This window comes from Lonchura striata, chromosome 7 (assembly GCF_050655825.1).
Source record: "Lonchura striata isolate lonStrDom1 chromosome 7, ASM5065582v1, whole genome shotgun sequence".
Taxonomy (NCBI): domain Eukaryota; kingdom Metazoa; phylum Chordata; class Aves; order Passeriformes; family Estrildidae; genus Lonchura; species Lonchura striata.
Genome location: NC_140709.1, coordinates 28,426,884 through 28,446,006, shown reverse-complemented (window position 1 = coordinate 28,446,006; position 19,123 = coordinate 28,426,884). Strand labels below are relative to the sequence as shown.

The 19,123-nt window shown below is 39.7% G+C and overlaps 1 protein-coding gene and 1 long non-coding RNA gene across 18 annotated transcripts in view; one reads left to right on the top strand and one right to left on the bottom strand.

Moving 5' to 3' along the window:
• ANKRD44 (ankyrin repeat domain 44) overlaps positions 1–19,123 on the bottom strand; it is a 150,183-nt gene that overhangs the window by 13,484 nt on the left and 117,576 nt on the right. For 11 of the 17 annotated variants that reach the window (XM_085584607.1, XM_085584616.1, XM_085584609.1 and 8 more), the window contains 6 exons: positions 18,214–18,325; positions 12,898–12,924; positions 7,255–7,326; positions 5,618–5,819; positions 1,769–1,847; positions 576–693 (listed from right to left, as the gene is read on the bottom strand). In XM_085584607.1, coding sequence (XP_085440733.1) covers positions 576–693; positions 1,769–1,847; positions 5,618–5,819; positions 7,255–7,326; positions 12,898–12,924; positions 18,214–18,325 — 610 coding nt within the window. The remainder of the gene's footprint in view (positions 1–575; positions 694–1,768; positions 1,848–5,617; positions 5,820–7,254; positions 7,327–12,897; positions 12,925–18,213; positions 18,326–19,123) is intronic. The other 6 variants (XM_085584610.1, XM_085584619.1, XM_085584620.1 and 3 more) reach the window with 1 other exon arrangement.
• LOC146766923 (uncharacterized) lies at positions 673–10,570 on the top strand. Its single transcript, XR_014956604.1, has 2 exons — positions 673–3,699; positions 4,888–10,570. It is a non-coding gene; the product is annotated as an uncharacterized LOC146766923 (long non-coding RNA).

Genomic DNA, 19,123 nt, shown 5'->3' with positions numbered 1-19,123 from the left:
TGAAATGGTGTGGATGGAATTCAGCAGTCAGAGGTGAGAGCCCCTTTGCTCACCTGCTGAACTGCTCACTGCAGTTATCATAAAGTTCTGTATAAATATGATCCCTTGCATCCACACTGGCTAAGAAGCTAGACTTAGCTAGGAAGGCCTAGCTTAATCAAGCTGGAATGAAAAAGATTAGATCTGCCTCAAGTTTCATCGCTTCTAGAAAAAACTTATAGGACATACTTGCACCATTCCAAGAAAAATGAAAGTAACTACTGGCCAGATCTTTCAAAGAAATTATTTTCATTATTCTTAAGCTGGTCAGTTACAAGAATAATGACTGCTGTTAAAAAGTGTCTAGAGAAAAAAAAAGTGGTCTAATCATTATTTTGCCTAGTTAATTAATGCAAATATGAAATAAAAGCAAGACGTTACTAAGAGCAGATGTGACTCGCTTTGTATCTCATTGTTTATGCTTGGTCATGTTTCCAGACATTTACAGTGTTCTCTAGATTTAAATATCCCTGTACTTATAAGTGAGTTGGAGCCACAGCAAAACAAATAATAAAGGATTATAAAACTTAAGTCACCCCTCGATGTAGAGCTGTGCATCCCAGGAGATCAGCTGCATCTACAGATGCTTCTTTTTCAAGTAATAAAGAAACAGCATCAACGTGCCCATATGCCACTGCAAGCATTAGTGGAGTTCTAGGGAATAAAAAGAAAACCAGAGCAGTCATAGCTATAAAATGGCATACTAATACTGCTAACTTACACAGAGAAATCAGGAAGCTCTGCATTTCTTGCCATTCCTACCCACAAACCCGGTTCTTTCCCCATAGTCGCATATGACACCTGAGTGAAGACCTTTTGTATAAAAATATTAAGATGTTTAACAACTGACTGCCACGACTGAAATAGTAACAAACCCACTTGTAAACAGTTTACAGAGCAACACCATTCAAGACAATCTGTTCTCTCAATATCCTACAATTACTGTTACCTCCAGTGACACATGAGTTTTACAGTACACACAAGTTTTATAAATTTTACATGCATTCACAGTCTTTTGAATGCATGTTACCAAGATGACAATGGCCCAAAGTATTTCTTTTGCAAATGCTGTACATTTGCTTAAGGGGCATGAAGCGACATGAGGAAAATATTCAACCTAAAATTTAGACTAACATATCTTTCATTTGCTTCTGAAAGAGATCTATTCTCCATCTGTTTTTAGGCAGACTAATACCATTTGAAATTAAATGTGCAGACATTATATGTACAACATTATCGGTTCCAGATACCCCAAATGAGTTTCTTAAACCATTTACATTTTCACTTTAAAAATTTATCTTATCCTTCCTCTATAACTGCCATTTAAGAAGTAAGGTTTTTGTAGGAACATCTCAGATGCATGTGTCACCTCAAATAAACACTGTGTCCTATTGCACCAGTGTAATGTACCAAATAAAACCTAGAAGAGCAACGTTTTAGAAAGAAGAAGACTTTATAGAAACAGCTCAGAAGCCTGTTCATTTTTTATTGAATCTGGCCCTCAACATCTATAAAAGACTGTTTAAAGCATGAAGCAGAGGCTAAGATTAATGATTAGTCCTTTCCACATGGCTTACATTAACTGAATGTGTACTTTGTAATCTCTGCCAAATTCTACGAGGAGAAGTGCTGGAAATACAGTATTTCAAATAAGTACTTTTTTGTGAGAAATATGAGATGCTATTTGAATTACAGAGCTGGAAAAAAAAAGCTCACAAAGAAAACTTACTGTCCTTTGGCGTCTGTCACATCAGGGTTGTCTGTGACTTCCAGCAACAACCGTAAACAAGGTGTATGGCCATTAATGACTATAAAGGAAAAAAACCCTATGTTTAATTTCAGATACTTTTCCATCGGAATGCTTAGGGATAAGAAATGTCCTTATAAACAAGGAAAACACTCCACCATATAAAAGATCAACATTTCCCCAATTTTCATTTAACTTGCCAGTGAAATGGTGAGCTGTTTTTCCCTTGACTTCATGAAGATGAAGATTAGTTCTCTTAGATACAAAAATCCCAAATGAGTAAAACAGAAATTGTGATATTCACTACTGAGAAGACTTCTACTAAATCTTTCTAAAGCAGACAGCATTTCAAAATCCTCCAGACTGAGCAGGCAGGCAAGGCTTTCTGCGCTCAGGGTTGGAACACAGTAGGAAATACATTGTCAGGGCTCCTTAATTTTATCTGCACTGTACGAGTGAGTACTTCAGTGCTGCTATGAAAAAAAAAAAATCTGCAAAGAATGACCAATGATACAAATGTCATATTCATAAACGTACATAACACCAGAGACTAAAATTCCTTCTGAGTTTATCAATTTTATCAAAAATAAGACTTACCAAAAACATTTGGGTTTAGTAGTGTTTGGGGTTTTGGGGTTTTTGCTAGGGGGGATATTGGGGGGGGGTGGTTTGGGTTTTCTTGTTTTGTTTTTTTTTTATGTAACCCATTCTGCTAGGAAACAGCTTGGAGTCACTACATTCTGTAGGGCCTGACACTGAACCCCATCTGTGTGTTAGCTGGCTTTAAGACTTCAGACTTTCATGGGATGAAGAGACAGATATTTTCTTCTTTGAAAAACAATTCCTGTGCTCAGTAGATATATGTTGTGTTCTTATTACAGCAAGTCATGCATTCACACTGCCTACACCCTGTGGGCTGAGGCAAAACCCTTGGACACCACCTATGTCACATCATGCTGGCAGAGAAACCGGTGCACATCATCACATATAAGTTACTCATCCAAAAATAATCTTAGTTGATTTACCCAGAAAAATAAAAGGCATTTTTAGTTATTTACCACTAAGTAATGACATATACATAACATGTAAACAGTTCTGCAGGGATAGTGATTCACTAGCTTGTGGGGGGGATGGGGAATAAAGGTCTGTTCTTTCTCCCAGCAGGAGGAAGATAAATCATTACTTATTTACAAAGATGTGTGAAAATGATTTTGGTAAATGAGTTTTAGAACAGATACTCCCAGGAGCTGACCCAGTGATTGTTAAGCATTACGGACCCTGCAGGGAACGTTAGTTTTGCCAACAGACCCACAACAACACTAGGACAACATTTGCAATGGATTCTCCAGGCTAGCCAGAGGAGAGGCTGCCAGTAATAAAATTACCCAGGGAACATATCATTTAGGTGAAGGAAATTCACCATGTTATGAGGCCAGAGGAAGTCTATTACTTCATGGGGAGAGACAGAAAAAGGAACACTTCATTAGGTGAGTTCTCAAGTCACAAATCCCCTTACTGACACAAACGTGAAGAATTCTGTCATCCAATCCACCACTTGAGGCCTCCTGAGCTCAGTGTTCAGCAGCTGTGCCGGTGTCACCAGAAGGAATGAGGGCACACAAGCTTAAGGGGATGGGGACATCTTGCCTTCTTGTTTTTCCCCATGCACAGTGCTGCACGTGCAAGTGCTCACTTTGGTGCGTGCAAATGCACACTGGCACTCAAGGGAATAATTCAGCAAGAATTCTGTTTGCTTTCTCAGCAGGCACCACACTGGCAGCACAGAGAGGCTGAACAGCAGCAGCCGCAGCCGAGCTCCCAGCCCGCGGCACCGGCCCCACTCAGACACTCCTGACCAAGGCGCTTCCTTAGGAACGGCCGCGTGGAAATGGGCACGGGCACGTCTAGAGCAGGTGCTGGAAGGAGCTTTGCTCCAGAGATCATTTCCACAGAACACTACAGAGCTTCTAAATGGAAGGTTTTAAACGTTGTCTTAAAGAATATTTACCCAAAGTGCACTTAACTCACATTGAAAGCTTTCAAATCTATGACAGTGGTGAATTTCCTTTACTAAGGAGTTCAAATACTCAACCCATCTGTGCATTACTTTCCATTCTGCTCAAGGTGCATGTTCCCTTTTGTGTCTCATGCCTGGGTAAGATTTTTTTGCCTTTTTTCTTGATTGGGTTTTTTGTATATGTGTTTGCTTGATTGTTTTTAAGACATATTTGCTTCACTGTAAATTTAAAGAACAATTTAGTTGCACTCCTGGGAATGCTTTTTAGTCTGAGAAACAAAAAGCATAATGAACCAGAAAAGTTTGCAATGAATCTTCCTACTGGTTTCACATAGAAGGCACTCAATACTAAAGTGAGGGAGGTGATAAAAAAAAAAAATTAAAAGGGGTGGGGGGAACACAATGTGAATTTATGTGAAGGTAAGAAAGGTGTGTATTAAAATAACATCTTCTATTGAACAAATTTACTCAATTTACTCAACAGATTTATTCAACAGATTAGTATTTTAAGTCAGAGCTGTTAAGAAAAATATGGCTGTGTTACCATTGACTTTTCTCAGTACTGAAGAACCTTTACAGTTCAGTTGTGACAACTGAAAACTCATGTCACTATAGCCACTTTTTTAAATAAATGCAAATTTTTGCTATGGTAATGATGTATCAGACACAGTCATGTGTTGTTCACATCAGATCCCAAGATATATTTGAAGTAACTACAGGGAAAGCTCTTCACCACCATAGCTTATTTTTGTGATAGCATTAATATTGATTTAAATTAATTAAACCATCAGTATTTATCATGGGGAGAAATGTCCTGAGTTCTGATGCAAAGTTTAAGCAGACAGGAAGCATTTTTAGTATGCAGTGTGGTTTGTTATGAGCATTTCCTTTAGCACTGCAGACAAAATTGGTAAGTCTATTTAACCTCAGGTTTCTAGGTTGCACTTACATGATAGCACACAGAAAATAAACTGATACTACAGAATATATATGCATTTCAGTAAGATTAAAAGATAAGCAGGAAGACAATTAAGTCTGGTCCTGAATTAATTATCCACGTGGTATTAATTTTCCTTCCCACTAGAGGCCACTGCTACCCTGTACGGAGCCCGTCCTGGAACAGCAGAGGAGACACATTCCCTTTGGCATCTCTGCATATTTACCTGACAGGTACCTGTCAAATAATAACCTTCAAATAAATGACAAAGTCTACATTTCCCAGCTGATTTTGCATGTTCCAATAATTAACACCCCACGCATGAGGAAAGGAGCAGGCTGCCAGCAAGTGCAAGCTCACAGGCTGGCTCAGCAGGAGGAGGAGCCTGAAAGAGGGGGGTGAATTTCTGTAGTGCTGCCACAGTTTTGAACACCAGAATAATTTCATTGCCAATCAGAGCCCATATCTATTTTTCTACCTTTCTTCTGAAAGAGAAGCAGCGAGGCAAGTGCTCCCTCCTCCCCTGATTATTTGGCTGAAGAAGCAGCAAGAGAAGGTGTCATGAGGGAAACATCACACCTCCCAAAGAGCAGGTGGTAACAGAGAGAAGCAAGCAGGTAAGGGCAGTAGTGGTATGCAAAAATAAAGGATTCTCTATGAGGGAGCACTGAAACACAAGGATAGAGGAAAAAAGAGGAATGAAACAGAAGAAAAAGGGTTTAAATATACAATATCAGCAAACAAGTATCGCTCCTCAGGACCTGTGAGAATGTTCCTCCCTTTAGAAGAAATGAGCATAGCAACTGCAGGTAAGTAAATGTACCTGCTGTGGTGTGGGAGGGTTCACACCACAAGGGTAGCATAAGATCACACTCACCTGAGGCATGGAGGGGGGTCCTTTTGGTGACATTGTCCTTGACGGTGACAGAAGCACCCTGGCTGATGAGAGCTTCCACACACTCTGCATGTCCTCTAAACGCAGCCAAGTCCAGAGCAGTGCGTCCCTTGTCATCCTTGATATCCAGATCTACCAGAGACTGGAGAAGTACCTCCAGAGCTTGATGATGACCATTATAGGCCTAGAATTGTGAAATGGGTCACGTAAAGAACACAACTCCTGTCTTTTAAAGACCTTTCCTATAAATTGTGAATAAAATCCATCCCTTTCAATGTCTCCTAAACACAATAGAAATCAGTTTATTGATTCCTTATGACTCTCTATTACCAGAAAGGATTTTTCCAAATTACTTTATTTAAATTATTTAATTAAAATATTCCTAGAGTTTAGGAAAAGAATTTACAAATCTTGATTTGCTCTAACCTTCTAGTACAACCCAAAGTGAGGAAATTTCAGGCAATACTTTGCCAAGCCAGCACAGGTCAATCAGCAATTCATTTTCCACATGCTACAGTATCTGACAGGGAAACGTTAGCTTCAAAAACTAGGTTCACTAGAGAGATCCATAGATTATCACCTGACTGGTGCTGAATTTAATACATGTGCTGGTCTCCAACTAAACAAGTGACTCTCAAACCTGATTTTTGTACAAATAAAAACACAAACTTGACCAGCTGTTTACAGCTGATGCTTCATGGAGAATTCCTGCCAGCTGGACCATTTGGTAGAACAACTACAGTGGACAAGCAGATGCACTTCCAGACCTACAGCCACACTGGGGCCAACAGCACAAACACAGGTGGCATTGCAAAAACCCAGTGGACAGTGCCAGAAATTGGAAATGTTTTGTTCAGCTTTGTAGGGCCTGCCCTCCTCTTTTCACTGTCAGAGCATCCTTTTTATTTACATACAGTTGTATAGTTAGTATTTTCAGAGTTGAAGTTGTGAATTCTCTCTCCATGCCTAAAGACATTCAAAATGTGATGGGGCACAGCCCTGAAAAAATCTTCTCTAGCTGATTCTACTTTTACCATAGACCTGGGACTCGATCTCCAGAGGTCCATGTCAACCCCAGCTATTCCGTGGTTCTGCACAAGAAAACTGGGAAGAGGAATTATGAATCTTGAGCTCTTGGGACAGGGGAGCAGTTGTTATCTCTGAGGCCATCTCTGCTGGATCCTGTTGTGATATGCCAGTCTCCATGGCATTCTCAGGGCACTGCTGGGCTTTGAACACTGTCCCACACCCTGCTGCATACCAAAGGGTTTTTGCACTGCACCTCTCCTCCAGAACATCAGAGAATCTCATTCCATGAACAAAGTCTACAGTCAAGCTTTGGCCACATATTTTTAAAGTAGTTCTAAATACAAGTGTGAATTTCCATTTAACTTCACTTCAGTGTCTGTGTCATCTTCTTGCCCAAGTGTTAGAGTCAGGAAGAGCCAAGAGCTTCAACTGCCTAAAACTTAATTAATGAGTCCAGCCCAGAACCTGGCTTTGTTACATCTCTTCCTACCCTTTTCAAAACAAGCCCACATTAAACTTGCTTCAAAGACAGAGATTAAAGAACTATTCTAGGAGACATTGATCAAATGCTTTACACATCTCATACTCACAGCTAAATGCAAAGGACTTTTTGTAGATGCAGAATCAGATTCCTCAAACATATTGTTTGTTTTTTCCAGAAGCTGGGAAGAAAAAAATAAAGTCTTAAAAAATTTTTACATGAGACAGGATAAATTTTCATGGACTATAAATCTATAAATCAACAAAGATGTATTTTGGCCACAGTAATTACTGAAGGATTGCAAAGTATTTTCAAGCTTTTCTGCACAGGATAAAGCTATAAAACCAGTTTAAAAGCTTGTCATGAACATCCTTAACCTGATTAATTAGTTTTCATGAAATGCTGGGGCCTGCTTGGGTGAGAAAGGAGCAGGCTTTGTAGGATAGAGCCCTCAGTAAATTTACACTGGAGAAAGCTCAGTTTCATGATTATACAGCATGTGCAAGCCATGTCTGATACAGTGTTTTGGTTAATTCTGACACATAATTAGCACTGGGAATAATTATAACTGAGCTGTGAATCACTGATAAATTATAAAATTGACTGAAAGAACAATCTGCTCCTGCAAAGACAGTCTTCCAAAATGCAACACATCCCAGAACTCTTACAAGCATCCAGTAATATCTAGTAACAAATTTGTATAATCCTCTTCATTTTACAGCTTAAAACCAAGGACATTTCCATCCATCTAGAAGGAAGAGCTATGGAAAAGCACCACTCCACAACAGGACATGAACCCTGACAACTTATCCAGCTGAGGCTGCAAGGAAAATCACACAGTGTCGAGAATGCAATTGAAAATTCAAGATTTGTTGAGTGGCACTGCTCATGTGCATGGCCTTTTGCTTAATAATTACTCAGAGTTGGTCTCCACAAGCCTTTGGGACTAGAAATTAGCATATGACAGAAAATCACCAATGGGAGACTGCATAAAAAGAAGAAAAGCATGACAGTCAGCTAAAACTGACTTGCAATGTTTCTAAGGCTACGAGTACATTTTTCAGTCTTTTTCAAGGTTTTTCATTTGGTTGGTTGGCTGGTTTGGTTTCTGGGTTTTTTTTAAGAGACTAAGGAATTAATCAAAAGACAGAAAAATAAGAATGTAAGTTTTTGTGACAGTCTGGACAATTTTAGGCTATAACAACATGGAAAGTTCTCAAAAGAGACCATGAAAGGCTACAAAGGGCTTGTCTGTGCTGCAAGGTGATGGCATATTCCTAAACACTGATGTAGACCTGAACTATTGGTGTAACAACTAAATCTGCAATATAAATTAGCCTTAATAATGCATAAGGTGTTACAAATCTCTTATTCAGCAAGGCAAATAACCTGAATCCTATGGAAAAGCTAGAAAATGAGGCAGTAATCTAGTTTACTTGTATATTTTGTGCCTAGCAATATGTCAAGACTATGTGTTCATAAAAATCATAAGCAAGTAGGTGTGCGTATTAACAGGTAATGCAAATTTTAACACTTCCCTGCAGCTACCAGGGGAAAAAAAAAATCAAGCCTCCCACCAGTTTCTTGGTAGGTTTGGGGCAGAGTTAAGAAATGCATTTGGTGCTGCCATGTAGAACCACCTCCAGTTAAAATACTGTTCTTCTCTTATATAAGAGAGCTGTGAACAGGATGAAGCTGTAACCAGCTATGAATACACAAATGCATCTGATATTCTCTAGTGAGTAAACAAGCTAAAAAATCCCACCAAACAAACCCAGGCACTAAGCCTGTTCCCCTGCCTACCTGATACTGGCCTTTAGTCTGTGTCCATGAGGCCAGCACAGCAGACTAATTTACTAATCTTTAATTACATTTCTCATCACCATGTTGAAATTCCAGGATCAAAATCATAGCAAGTAAATACTTCCCTTCACCTGTCAGAAGGTTCCAAAAGTCTCCAGGAACAAGGCAGATAATTGCTTTACGAATAGATGAAGAAAACCGCACAGAAAATTGACAAAATTAAGGCTCTAAAGGCACAAACAGTGGGATTGGAAAGCCCCTCACAAAAGGCATCTCCATGGCTTAGTCAAAGCAGCTTAGGCTGGTGCAGACCAGGCTTAATGAGCTTATTAGTCATAAGGCTGAATATCTCCATCATAAAGTCAAGTGCAAACACGAATTTGATGGCAAACCTGGAAGCTCTCAGAAACAGAGCCATACACTGCAAGAGGAGCAATTAGAAAGGAGAACAAGAAGAGGAAGATAAAAGACACATCACTAATATTTTTTCTTTTTTGGCATTCCTTGTCAAGCATTGTTTTGTAACAATTAAGTCACTTGAATGGCAAACATAATGTACAAAGAGATAAAAAATACCAAGTCCAAGTCACCAAGAAATTCTCCCATTTTACCAGTGTTTCTATGGTTCTTTTTGTACTAAATTACATATATTTTCTATAATAACACATAGAATAGTGTGTCCTTGGGGGACTCTAGTTCCATTATACTTGAAGAAGCTATCCATAGTTGCATCTGTTTTTAAAAGGGTAAATTTATCATTCAGAATCATTTGTCCTGGCAGCCATGGAAGCTTAAATCCCACACAGCTCACAGAGCAATCCCAGCATGTCTGCTGTGCTGCAATCCATCCCTGCCTGTGGAGATGCATTTCACCAAAGACAGACAAATAAGCATGAATTACCAACAGTTTATCAATTACCATTGTTACTGGTGGCTGACTGGACAATGTCTCAGCATACTGCATTTCTTATTTTTTGGGACTTTAAAAGTCTGCCTTGTAGGAGATTGCATTTCTCTGTATCGACTGCCACAGATTTTAGGTGGATGTCAGAATTGTGCAAAGACTCTGCAGGAGAGGGGCACCATTCCCTGTGGGCAGATCAGAACCTTTCTAAAGGCAAGGGTACCCTTCTTCTCTTTCTGCCTCTTGGGAATTCCCACCATGACCCTTTCACTTCCTGTGACAGCACCATTTAATTCTGTAAGTAATTTTGTGAAGTCTTCAGACTCAGGAACATAAATGCTTTGTGAGATGCAGACTAAGACTAAATAGCAATTATTCAGTTCTAGTCTTACAAACTAACAGCACTAAAAGGTTGCTGTCACAAACTCTCTTCTCTTCCCTAGCTCAGCATGAAGATTAATAACTTTTACAGTTTGCACCATTTCATTTGTGCAGTAAGGGTATTTACAGGCACAAGAGGATTTGCTGCTTGATTTTATTTTGTGGTTATAATAAATGACTCTATTGCAGGATACAGTGTGGGTTCCCCCCTTCATTTTTGGAGCATTCAGATATGCTAGTTAATGAGTCAGGATACTTCCTGTGATTGTCCTCATAATATATGCTAAAATTCAGCTCTGGTATTAAAATAAAAAAATAAAAGAAAAAAATCAAAAAATAGCAGCTTCATGGAGCATGTCAGTAATTCAAAATTACCATTAAGCAGAAAAAGAGATAATACTTTCATCATGCATAAAAGGTTTAAGCTACACTTTTTGAAGCAGGAGTCAAAAGAAACTCCAAGCCATAGACAATGAAACGATGGGCACTCTCTCAAACCCTCAAAGAGCACAGAACGTGTGATCCTGTCCAAGCCATCATGCACAGGCACCTCCAGGCACAGCCACTTCCGTGCACTCCCAATAGTTATGGCCCAGGCTGGTGCTCACTGGCACTGAAGGTAAAGAGAATTTTCTTTGGGAGTGTTACTGTTTTATTAAGGCAGCTCTGACATTCCAGCACACACACTGGCAGTACTGCTGCTGAACCCCTGCAGTTTGGTGCCCTTCATGTGAATTGTAAAATGGCAAAGCATTAGATTGGCTGTGTATATTCTAAAAATAGCCTTTACTCTGAAAAGTTATTAATCTAACAGTGTTCAGAAATATCCACACATGTGAAAAGCTGATCAAAAGGCAATAAAGACAGAAGGAATAGTTGGACACTGCTCTTCTGCAACAATTCTGCAACGATGCTGCTGATCATTTACAAGGTCATTCAGAGCTGGCAATTAGTCATGATTTTTAATGTCACTTTCAGAACTGAATACAAATATATGAGCTAGGTGTCACTTTGCATCTCATATTTCCTGATAAATTGCAACAGATAATTGACTCTGCTGTGGGAAAACATGCTACCAGCAGCTTCTTTTAAATGAAGGCTTTTCAGCATGTAGCCAGGACAAGACTGAAAACCCTCATCAGTTGTTTCTGATGATACAGAAAAGAGCAGTAAAATGAACCTCTGTACTACTTTATCTCAGTACATTTAAAATCTCGGAATTATTCCTAATTGATGAAAAATTCAAAGGTGAAGTGGCACAAATATATCCTCAGGGGAACAAGCAATCCTGTAAGCTCTCTCCATATTTGTAAATACACATGAACAAATTACTTTAATTTGATCAGGTTAAAACCAATACTCCTCTTAACCTAATGCTAATGTTTTCCTAAGATCAGGCTTTAAAAATCCAATTCATCAGTACTGACATCAATTTCATTCACATGCACAGATATGGGTGAAGTTAAATTAACTTAAGCAAGAAGTATTTTCACAAGACCTTAGGCTGACTGAGCCTGAAGAGATGTGTTAGTAGCTCCATGCAACTCCTCTGGTACAAAATTTAAGTATCCAATACCCACCAGAACGCAAACAGGACACTTACCTGGCATGTAAGAGAACAATGTTCAGGTCTTTAAACATATCTAAATCTGAAACTCGAGCAGGCTCCAGGCCCTGGGCTGTTCTCAGCTGGGGCACTGATCTTCTCTTGGAGCTCTTCCACTCCATACAAAATCATTTCACGTTAAGCCATAGGAGTGCCATACTCAGTGGGTCATAGGGTCAGGTGTTTGTCACCCAGTAAGTATTTAAATAATGCAGAACAGCTCCAAATGAGAGTGAGAGATCACCCCCAGTACCAGCCTGCATAATATGTTGGTTACTCCTTGGGATGTAGAAGTCCAGTTCCTTTGTCAGAGCAGAGATTTGAACCTGGGACTTTCACACTTAAATTACATTTAACATACTTCTTTCTGGCCAGAAATTCTACCTCAGAGGTTCTGTAAAACCTCATGCTTTGCTTTAAAGACTCTCTTAGCCAAAGAAACTTTTGTAAATCATACAGGTGTGCAAAAGGTATAGGAAGGCTTACATTTAGAGAAATTATTGGAAGTTTCCTTTTTAGATAGAAAACTTGAGGACTGGTGAAATACAGTGGCAGTCAATTTTTAAAATGTGCATTTTAGTGTTATTTTTGCTACTCTCCTCTCATTTGAGCCTCTACTCTGAAACACATACAAGTACTTTTAAAATTCAAGCTCACTTGAAGCCACGTAATTTACATTTCTTCTCTGAAACACTTTAAAATTGGCCACAAACTTCCAGAAAACAGCCAAGTGTGGTTCCATTTCACATTACCAAATGCAAAGTTACTTTAACATCCAGGGAAGTGTCATGCCAGCCAGGTACGTGCACTGGACTCACAGCTCCTAAGACTGACTGAGGAGAAGCAACAGCCTTGAGCAAAGCTGGAGCCTGCAAGCAGCAGGAAGAAGGAATTCCAATGTAAGCAGAAGCAGCACACATGCAATTGCTTCAAGTACATGGCATGCTGGTTAAGAGTTGTGATTCTTCCTCAGGCTTCACCAGAGTGAATACAAGGATTTGCAAAATACTACGTTTAAATAAAAATACACAACATGCAATCACTTTTCATTTACTCACTATATCCAATGGGGTTTTGCTTCCAATCTAATTAAAAATGTCAGTTAGAATTAGAATAATTAAAGACAGCAACACTCAAGTGTAATAGTAATCTGAAAATATTTCTTGGTTTATTTTTCCTGTACAATAACTGCATTGCAAGCAGTGCATGAACAGAACCATGGACCTGACCCTGTGTGCCCCATGCCTACACTGACCACACCCAGCAGAAATACTCCTACACCACAGCCACTGTGGATAGATATTGGTTGCATTCCTTCATAAAGGAGGAAGGAAGAGAGGAGAATAATAACAATGTTTAAGATCAATCTCCTCAATTGACAAAACACAGATCAACAGATACATAATACACACACACACACACACTCTGTGGGAGTCTGCTTAATGAAGTGAGATTGCTTTGTAAACCTACAAATACCAATAAACCAGTGGCAGTTTCTGTCTGAAAGCTTGCTCATGCAGGCCAGCATGTTGTCTTGGATAAATAAACCTGACTGCACCCCTAGAATTCCAGTGACCACAGCTCTTCCTGAGAGCCTAATACTTTAATGCAATGCAATATGCCATGATCAAATGTCCTTTTCTTTGGAATCAATAGATTTGATGAGCCAGATATTCTTCACACACAACATTTCAACATCACACACACAGATACACAGAAAGGTATTTAAGGCAACAGCAGAAGTCTGTGATCTCTTCCCTAACTGAATGAAAAATGTCTCCTGAAGTTCTGCAGTGGCCTTGTTCTCTGTCAGAACAAGGCAGATTAAAGTGTCTTGATGCTCCACCCCAGAAAAATAAAAATACAGACTAAAAAAGACAAGATGTGTCAGAGAGACAGAAAATAACCCCCAGAGATGCTAAGCAATACTCTATCCTACAAGGCAAACTGCCAGCAGGGTGCCAGGGCAAACAGTAAATTCCTGCCCTTGTTGATTTCCTAAGCAGTATTAACTTTTTAGAAAACATTTTTAGAATACAAATTATCTGGCTTCCAAAACATAAAAGCTAAGACAAATTGTACTTCTATAAACTAACTTATATCACTGTATCTAGCATATATGGGCTTCTATTGATTATTTAAAGAGTGGGTACATTTTGCACAAATGCTGAAATCAAAACTCAACCAATTAAATCAGTCTACCGTGATTTGGGGGATTCCACAACTGACAGACAAATTAGCTGTATTAAAGTTATTTTTGAGCATTAAGTTTCTAAATTCTTCTTTTTAGAACCACTTAAGTTAATGACTGTGCTTCTCTGCTCCACTTGGGAAAAGCTCTCACAGACACAGGTACAAAGTAATTACTCACACAAAACACTGCTGCCCCTGGCTTCAGACAACATGCTCCCCTTAACAAGGGGGGTGTTAGTTGTGGAGACAAGGAATTATGAAGGAGAAAACGCAGGCTGTGTCCCCCAAATAAAAAGATCTGGGTCAGAAGGAGGCCCAGGGGCTGCCGCTGGACAAGCATCGGAGCCAGATCCCCATGGAAAAAAGCTTTTTAACACCCATCCCAGCCCCTGCTGTGAATCACTCATCAGTAATTACCAGTGTCCTGCTCTCAGATGGATGAATGAACACATTTGTGTTGATAGGAGACAGGTAATTAGCAGCAGCCACATTGGAGATTTATGGAGTCAGTGATTTCAACTTCTCCACAGGTTGAGGAACCCAGTGTTTGAAGCATGGCTTATCTGCCTCGCAGTGCACAGCTGCTCTGATCAAAGGTGCTCCCCAGCCTCTCCATTCCCAGTTTCCCAGTGTGGCCTCGTGCTGGCCACACACCTCCCTCAGCCCCTGCTCCCCAGCACACACAAAGGGATTTGCCTTTTCTTCTGGGCACGGCTTTTGGTTAAACCATGCTCTCCTCCCATCCTTAAATGACTTAGCCCCTCTAATGGTTCCATTTCTGTTAGTCAAAGAGGGAATTACATTTGCTGATGGAGTAAAGAGAAGAGCAGATTAAAAGAAAATTTATCTATCCTTTCTTACAATTAGAGAAGAGATTTCACTAGAGGAGACAGGCATTTAATTCTGTTTGGCCAAGCATTGCACAAAAACCTGTTTTTATCAGCACCAAAGTGCTTGACTGTCTCTCCGTGTAGAATTGTAATGTGAAATTACAATTTAAATTCCACTCTTTTCACACCAGTAAAGGTCTTGTGATAAGAGATCATTTCAATGTAAAAAAATCCACATTTTTCTTTTCTCCAAAGGAGTTTGGTGACGTGATCAGCTCTAAAACACCAGGTAGCAGGGGTGACTGGTGTCACTGACTACCAACAGCAAAGTCAGCCCCAGCCTAAACAAACCTGAGGTTATTTCTAGAAGCAGGAAGGCAGGTGGGAGTTTCAGTGACTTGCAAACACACATGCCCACCATTCAGCCTTTATGAATGGCTCCCTACAGATGGAGAAACAGCTGAGGAATCAGCTTCCACTCTTCTCTTTTTAGCAACATCATATCATTCATTGCAGAGCAACTACCCTGCTAATATTCCAGACAACCTAAAGGTCCTCCAGGAAAAAGCTTCTCTTGCTGAGCTCTGTGGTTGAACACACAAAACATAAATTTGGTTTGGGTCAAAGACACGACCTTTTCGGTCTTAATCCTTATTTCTCCTAATGCCTCCCCACAAAGAAATGTAGCTAAGTTCCAGCCAGGGTACTGGACTCATGGTAAACACAGAAGTCAAAGAATGAAAATATGTTTCCATAGATAAACCAGCCCTTCCCTAAACTGCATTCAAATGTGTAAATATTTTAAATGCTGAGAAACTGTGGTGCTTAAAGAAAAGACCAAATTGCCCAGCTAAGGAAACCCAACTGGATACCACATCTTTTTATTTGGACTTTTTAAAGTGAACATTTGTTTAGAAATAAACTCTTTTAGATAGCTGCTAAAAAAATGGGGGGTTGGGGGAGAAGGCAAATAAAAAATAATCTTAAAAGGACTTTTATAAACTTGACATATTCTGGAACACCAAAATAATTCCCTAACATTTTGCTGAGATTTGGTATTGTGTATTAGAGAAATACGAGTAAGCATTATTCATAGAAAAACAATATTATTGTTGCATCCATCTTGACTTAGTTTTGACCAGAATAAAGCTCCATGTTTCATATGAACTCTTTCCTCTGACAAGTTTTAGAAAGAACTGTCTTGCTCTGGGCAAGATAATTCCTAGATATTTTCATTTATCAGCTATCAATAATTTACATAGGGGATAAAATAGTAAAATAACAGTTAATATGGCACTGAAAAATAATGGTTTATTTATATAATCCCACCTGACTTTGCTTTCAGCCCTTTTACCATCCTGAATCCCAGCATTGCAAAGAAATCAGTGTAATGGTGGTGTCTGTATCAGCTAGTTAGAGTTATCAAATGTAAAGTTGTTCAACTCGGGACTTGGTAACTCATGACAAAAAAAACTGAGACAACTTCTGACAGTGGGTGCAAAGATGACAGATCCTGGTCCTACTGTTGGACAAGCACAAATGCTTTCTGACACATGTACCCTTTGTATTCCAGAGAGAAAATGACATGCCTGTTACCCTCCAAACACCAATGGAAAAATCCTGGTCCCCAAAAAAGTTTCAGGCTGGCACCCCAGCACACAGCAGTGGTCCTGTGCATGCAGAGGACTAAAATTCATGGCAGTTGTTTTTCACCACTGTACACAGAACAGCTGTGTGACTCTAACTCTGTAAATGATGCTTGACCTTGGGTTTCCATACTGCAGCTACAGCCACAAATAGAGGAAGACTGACAGGGAAGAGCATGGAGTTTTTCTGCCTGAATATAGAACACTTGCTGCACAGCTGTCTCTGGCCCACAGTTGGCATTTCACCCCTCCAGATTAAAAGAAAATCCAACACCTCTGACATGCGCTGCATTCCCAGCTCCTCCTTTTGTCTGCCCAGCCTAAGCAATGCCAGGATTTGACAGCAAGTCATTGCCTGCAACTGATACGTGCAGAAAATGTGCCCAGCCACAAGTACAAGAGAAGAGAGGGGACCTTGCTCCGTGCCCAATCCGTGCCTCACAGCACACAGGGACTACAACACAGAGGCTGAAAGAGAATCCTCAGTGAAGATGCTCCCCCTCAACCCCCATGGGTGGAGTCACCAAAGGTCAGCCCTAGGAGAAGGCAAAGCCAAACTCACTGCCACAAGCAACAAAGGAGCAGTGCTATTTTAAGTGTCCTAAATATTCATGCTTGTAGGTGGGAGCTAAAAAGGCCTAATACCCCACCTGTAATTCTGCCCCAGGCCTGCCCTGGCAGAGTTACTGCCCCAGGTTTCCAAGCTGCTGAAACCAGCTGCAGGCCAGCTGCAACTTTCCTGGTGTGGCACATGTGGTGTGAAAGCAGCATGTACTGTGCAGAGCTCCTTCTCAATAACTAAATACTTGACTCTTCAACACAGAAAGAAAGAACCAAACAACACGTAACACTAAACAGTACACAATGTTCTCACTAAAGCATGAGTATCTATACAATATTCCAATTGGAGCTTATTTTTTGGAAGCAATTAAAGTCAATTTATATGTAATGTATACAATCTATTATATAGTGTACATATAATGTATATAGTAATTATATATTATGTATAAAATTTTGGATCACCCTGTATATCAAGCAGTTAACTCTCACCTTTATGATACTTTAACAAGTCATATACGTCTATAAATCCATCCTATACATCTCCTAAATCCAATGTTGGGCTAAAAATTTTTGGCACTTAGAAGATGCAATTACTAATGACTTAGACCCAGAATATTAAAAAAGGAATAACCAAAAAAAACCCACCAAAATTCTCAGCTGCTTGGCATATAAGATTGATCTTAATTATGGTAACTTTGTCAGTGTTGCTATTGTTTCACCAGAGACAAAAAAGAAACTGCAGGTATGAAGCAAAAGTTATTTACTCCCTCAGTATGCAGGTCAGATTAAGTGCCAGGTGGATCAGGCACATTCACTGCCATTTACCAGGAACTGTCACTTACTCCTGGCACTGAGGCATAACTGGGAATATTTTGATCGTGCTTAAAATTAATTTGTGCATACATAAACTCCACTTGAAGACAATCCTTAAGCACCAGATTGTTGAATAAGGACTTGATTAACAAGATAAACATATTTTTAAGATAATTTGGGTGCAAATATTTGAGTTTACTGCCCCATGTTGCAGTTTTCCACAGATTTCTTATTATCCAAAGAGCTCCAATAGTTGCCATGAGGGGAGTTCATCATTCTGGCACATGCACATTCTGTATCAGGAGACAGATGTCCAAAAGCAAGCACTCACCAGTTCCAAGCACTGCCGGTGCCCATAGGCAGCAGCGTAATGCACAGTGTTGTACCCCTCCTTGTCCTGGATGGATGGGTTGGCATCGTTCTGGAGAAGGAACTCGAGACACCTGTGGACAATTCACTGGGGTAAATGTGGGCTCACAATATTTAACAGGCTCATCCCTTGCTGCAGCTGGAAGTGGCACTGAAAACTGCCAGAATGAATCCTGTACTTCGAGCAGCACTGCAAATCACTTTTCACCAATAGCTCCTCACATTCACCATGTTCTTAAACAGAAAATCCCCACTTGTCTTTGAAGATCAACTTCATAAAAAAGATCTTCAACCTAATTCTTGTGGCTACTCTAGATTAGAAAATTGATTTTCTGTTACAAAATCTGAAAAATTCTGTGCACATGACATAAACAGCCTAGAACTGCTACTCCTCACGTGAAAACTCAGATATCAAACCATCGGCCTCCAAACATGCACTAGGGCAGGCTGGAGAAAAAAGATTTAACTGAGTTATATGTTCTCTTCATTGGCTTTTTTTTTCAAAATATCCTTTTCCTCTTTCTAGCTCTTGCCATTCCTCTTATACCATCAAGATACCATCATTTTGTTACTAGTACTTCCTTGCCTAGCCTGTAATCTGGAGTGAATGTAAGGCCATATATGATAAAGGGGATTTAAAAAAAAAAAGCCAATGAAGTGAATGCATTGAGAAAGCCATTGGCTACTTCTTTCTGCAAGGTACAGACTATGCTGTGCATGACACTAGACACTGCGTGACACTAAAGCGCATGATATGAAAGAATTATAAAATTACTGAAGCTGTACATCTTCCATTAAGAAACAGCAACAAGCACAGAAACAGAAATATCAGGGAATATGTGCACAGAGAAAAACGTGGAGCTTTTTCCTTT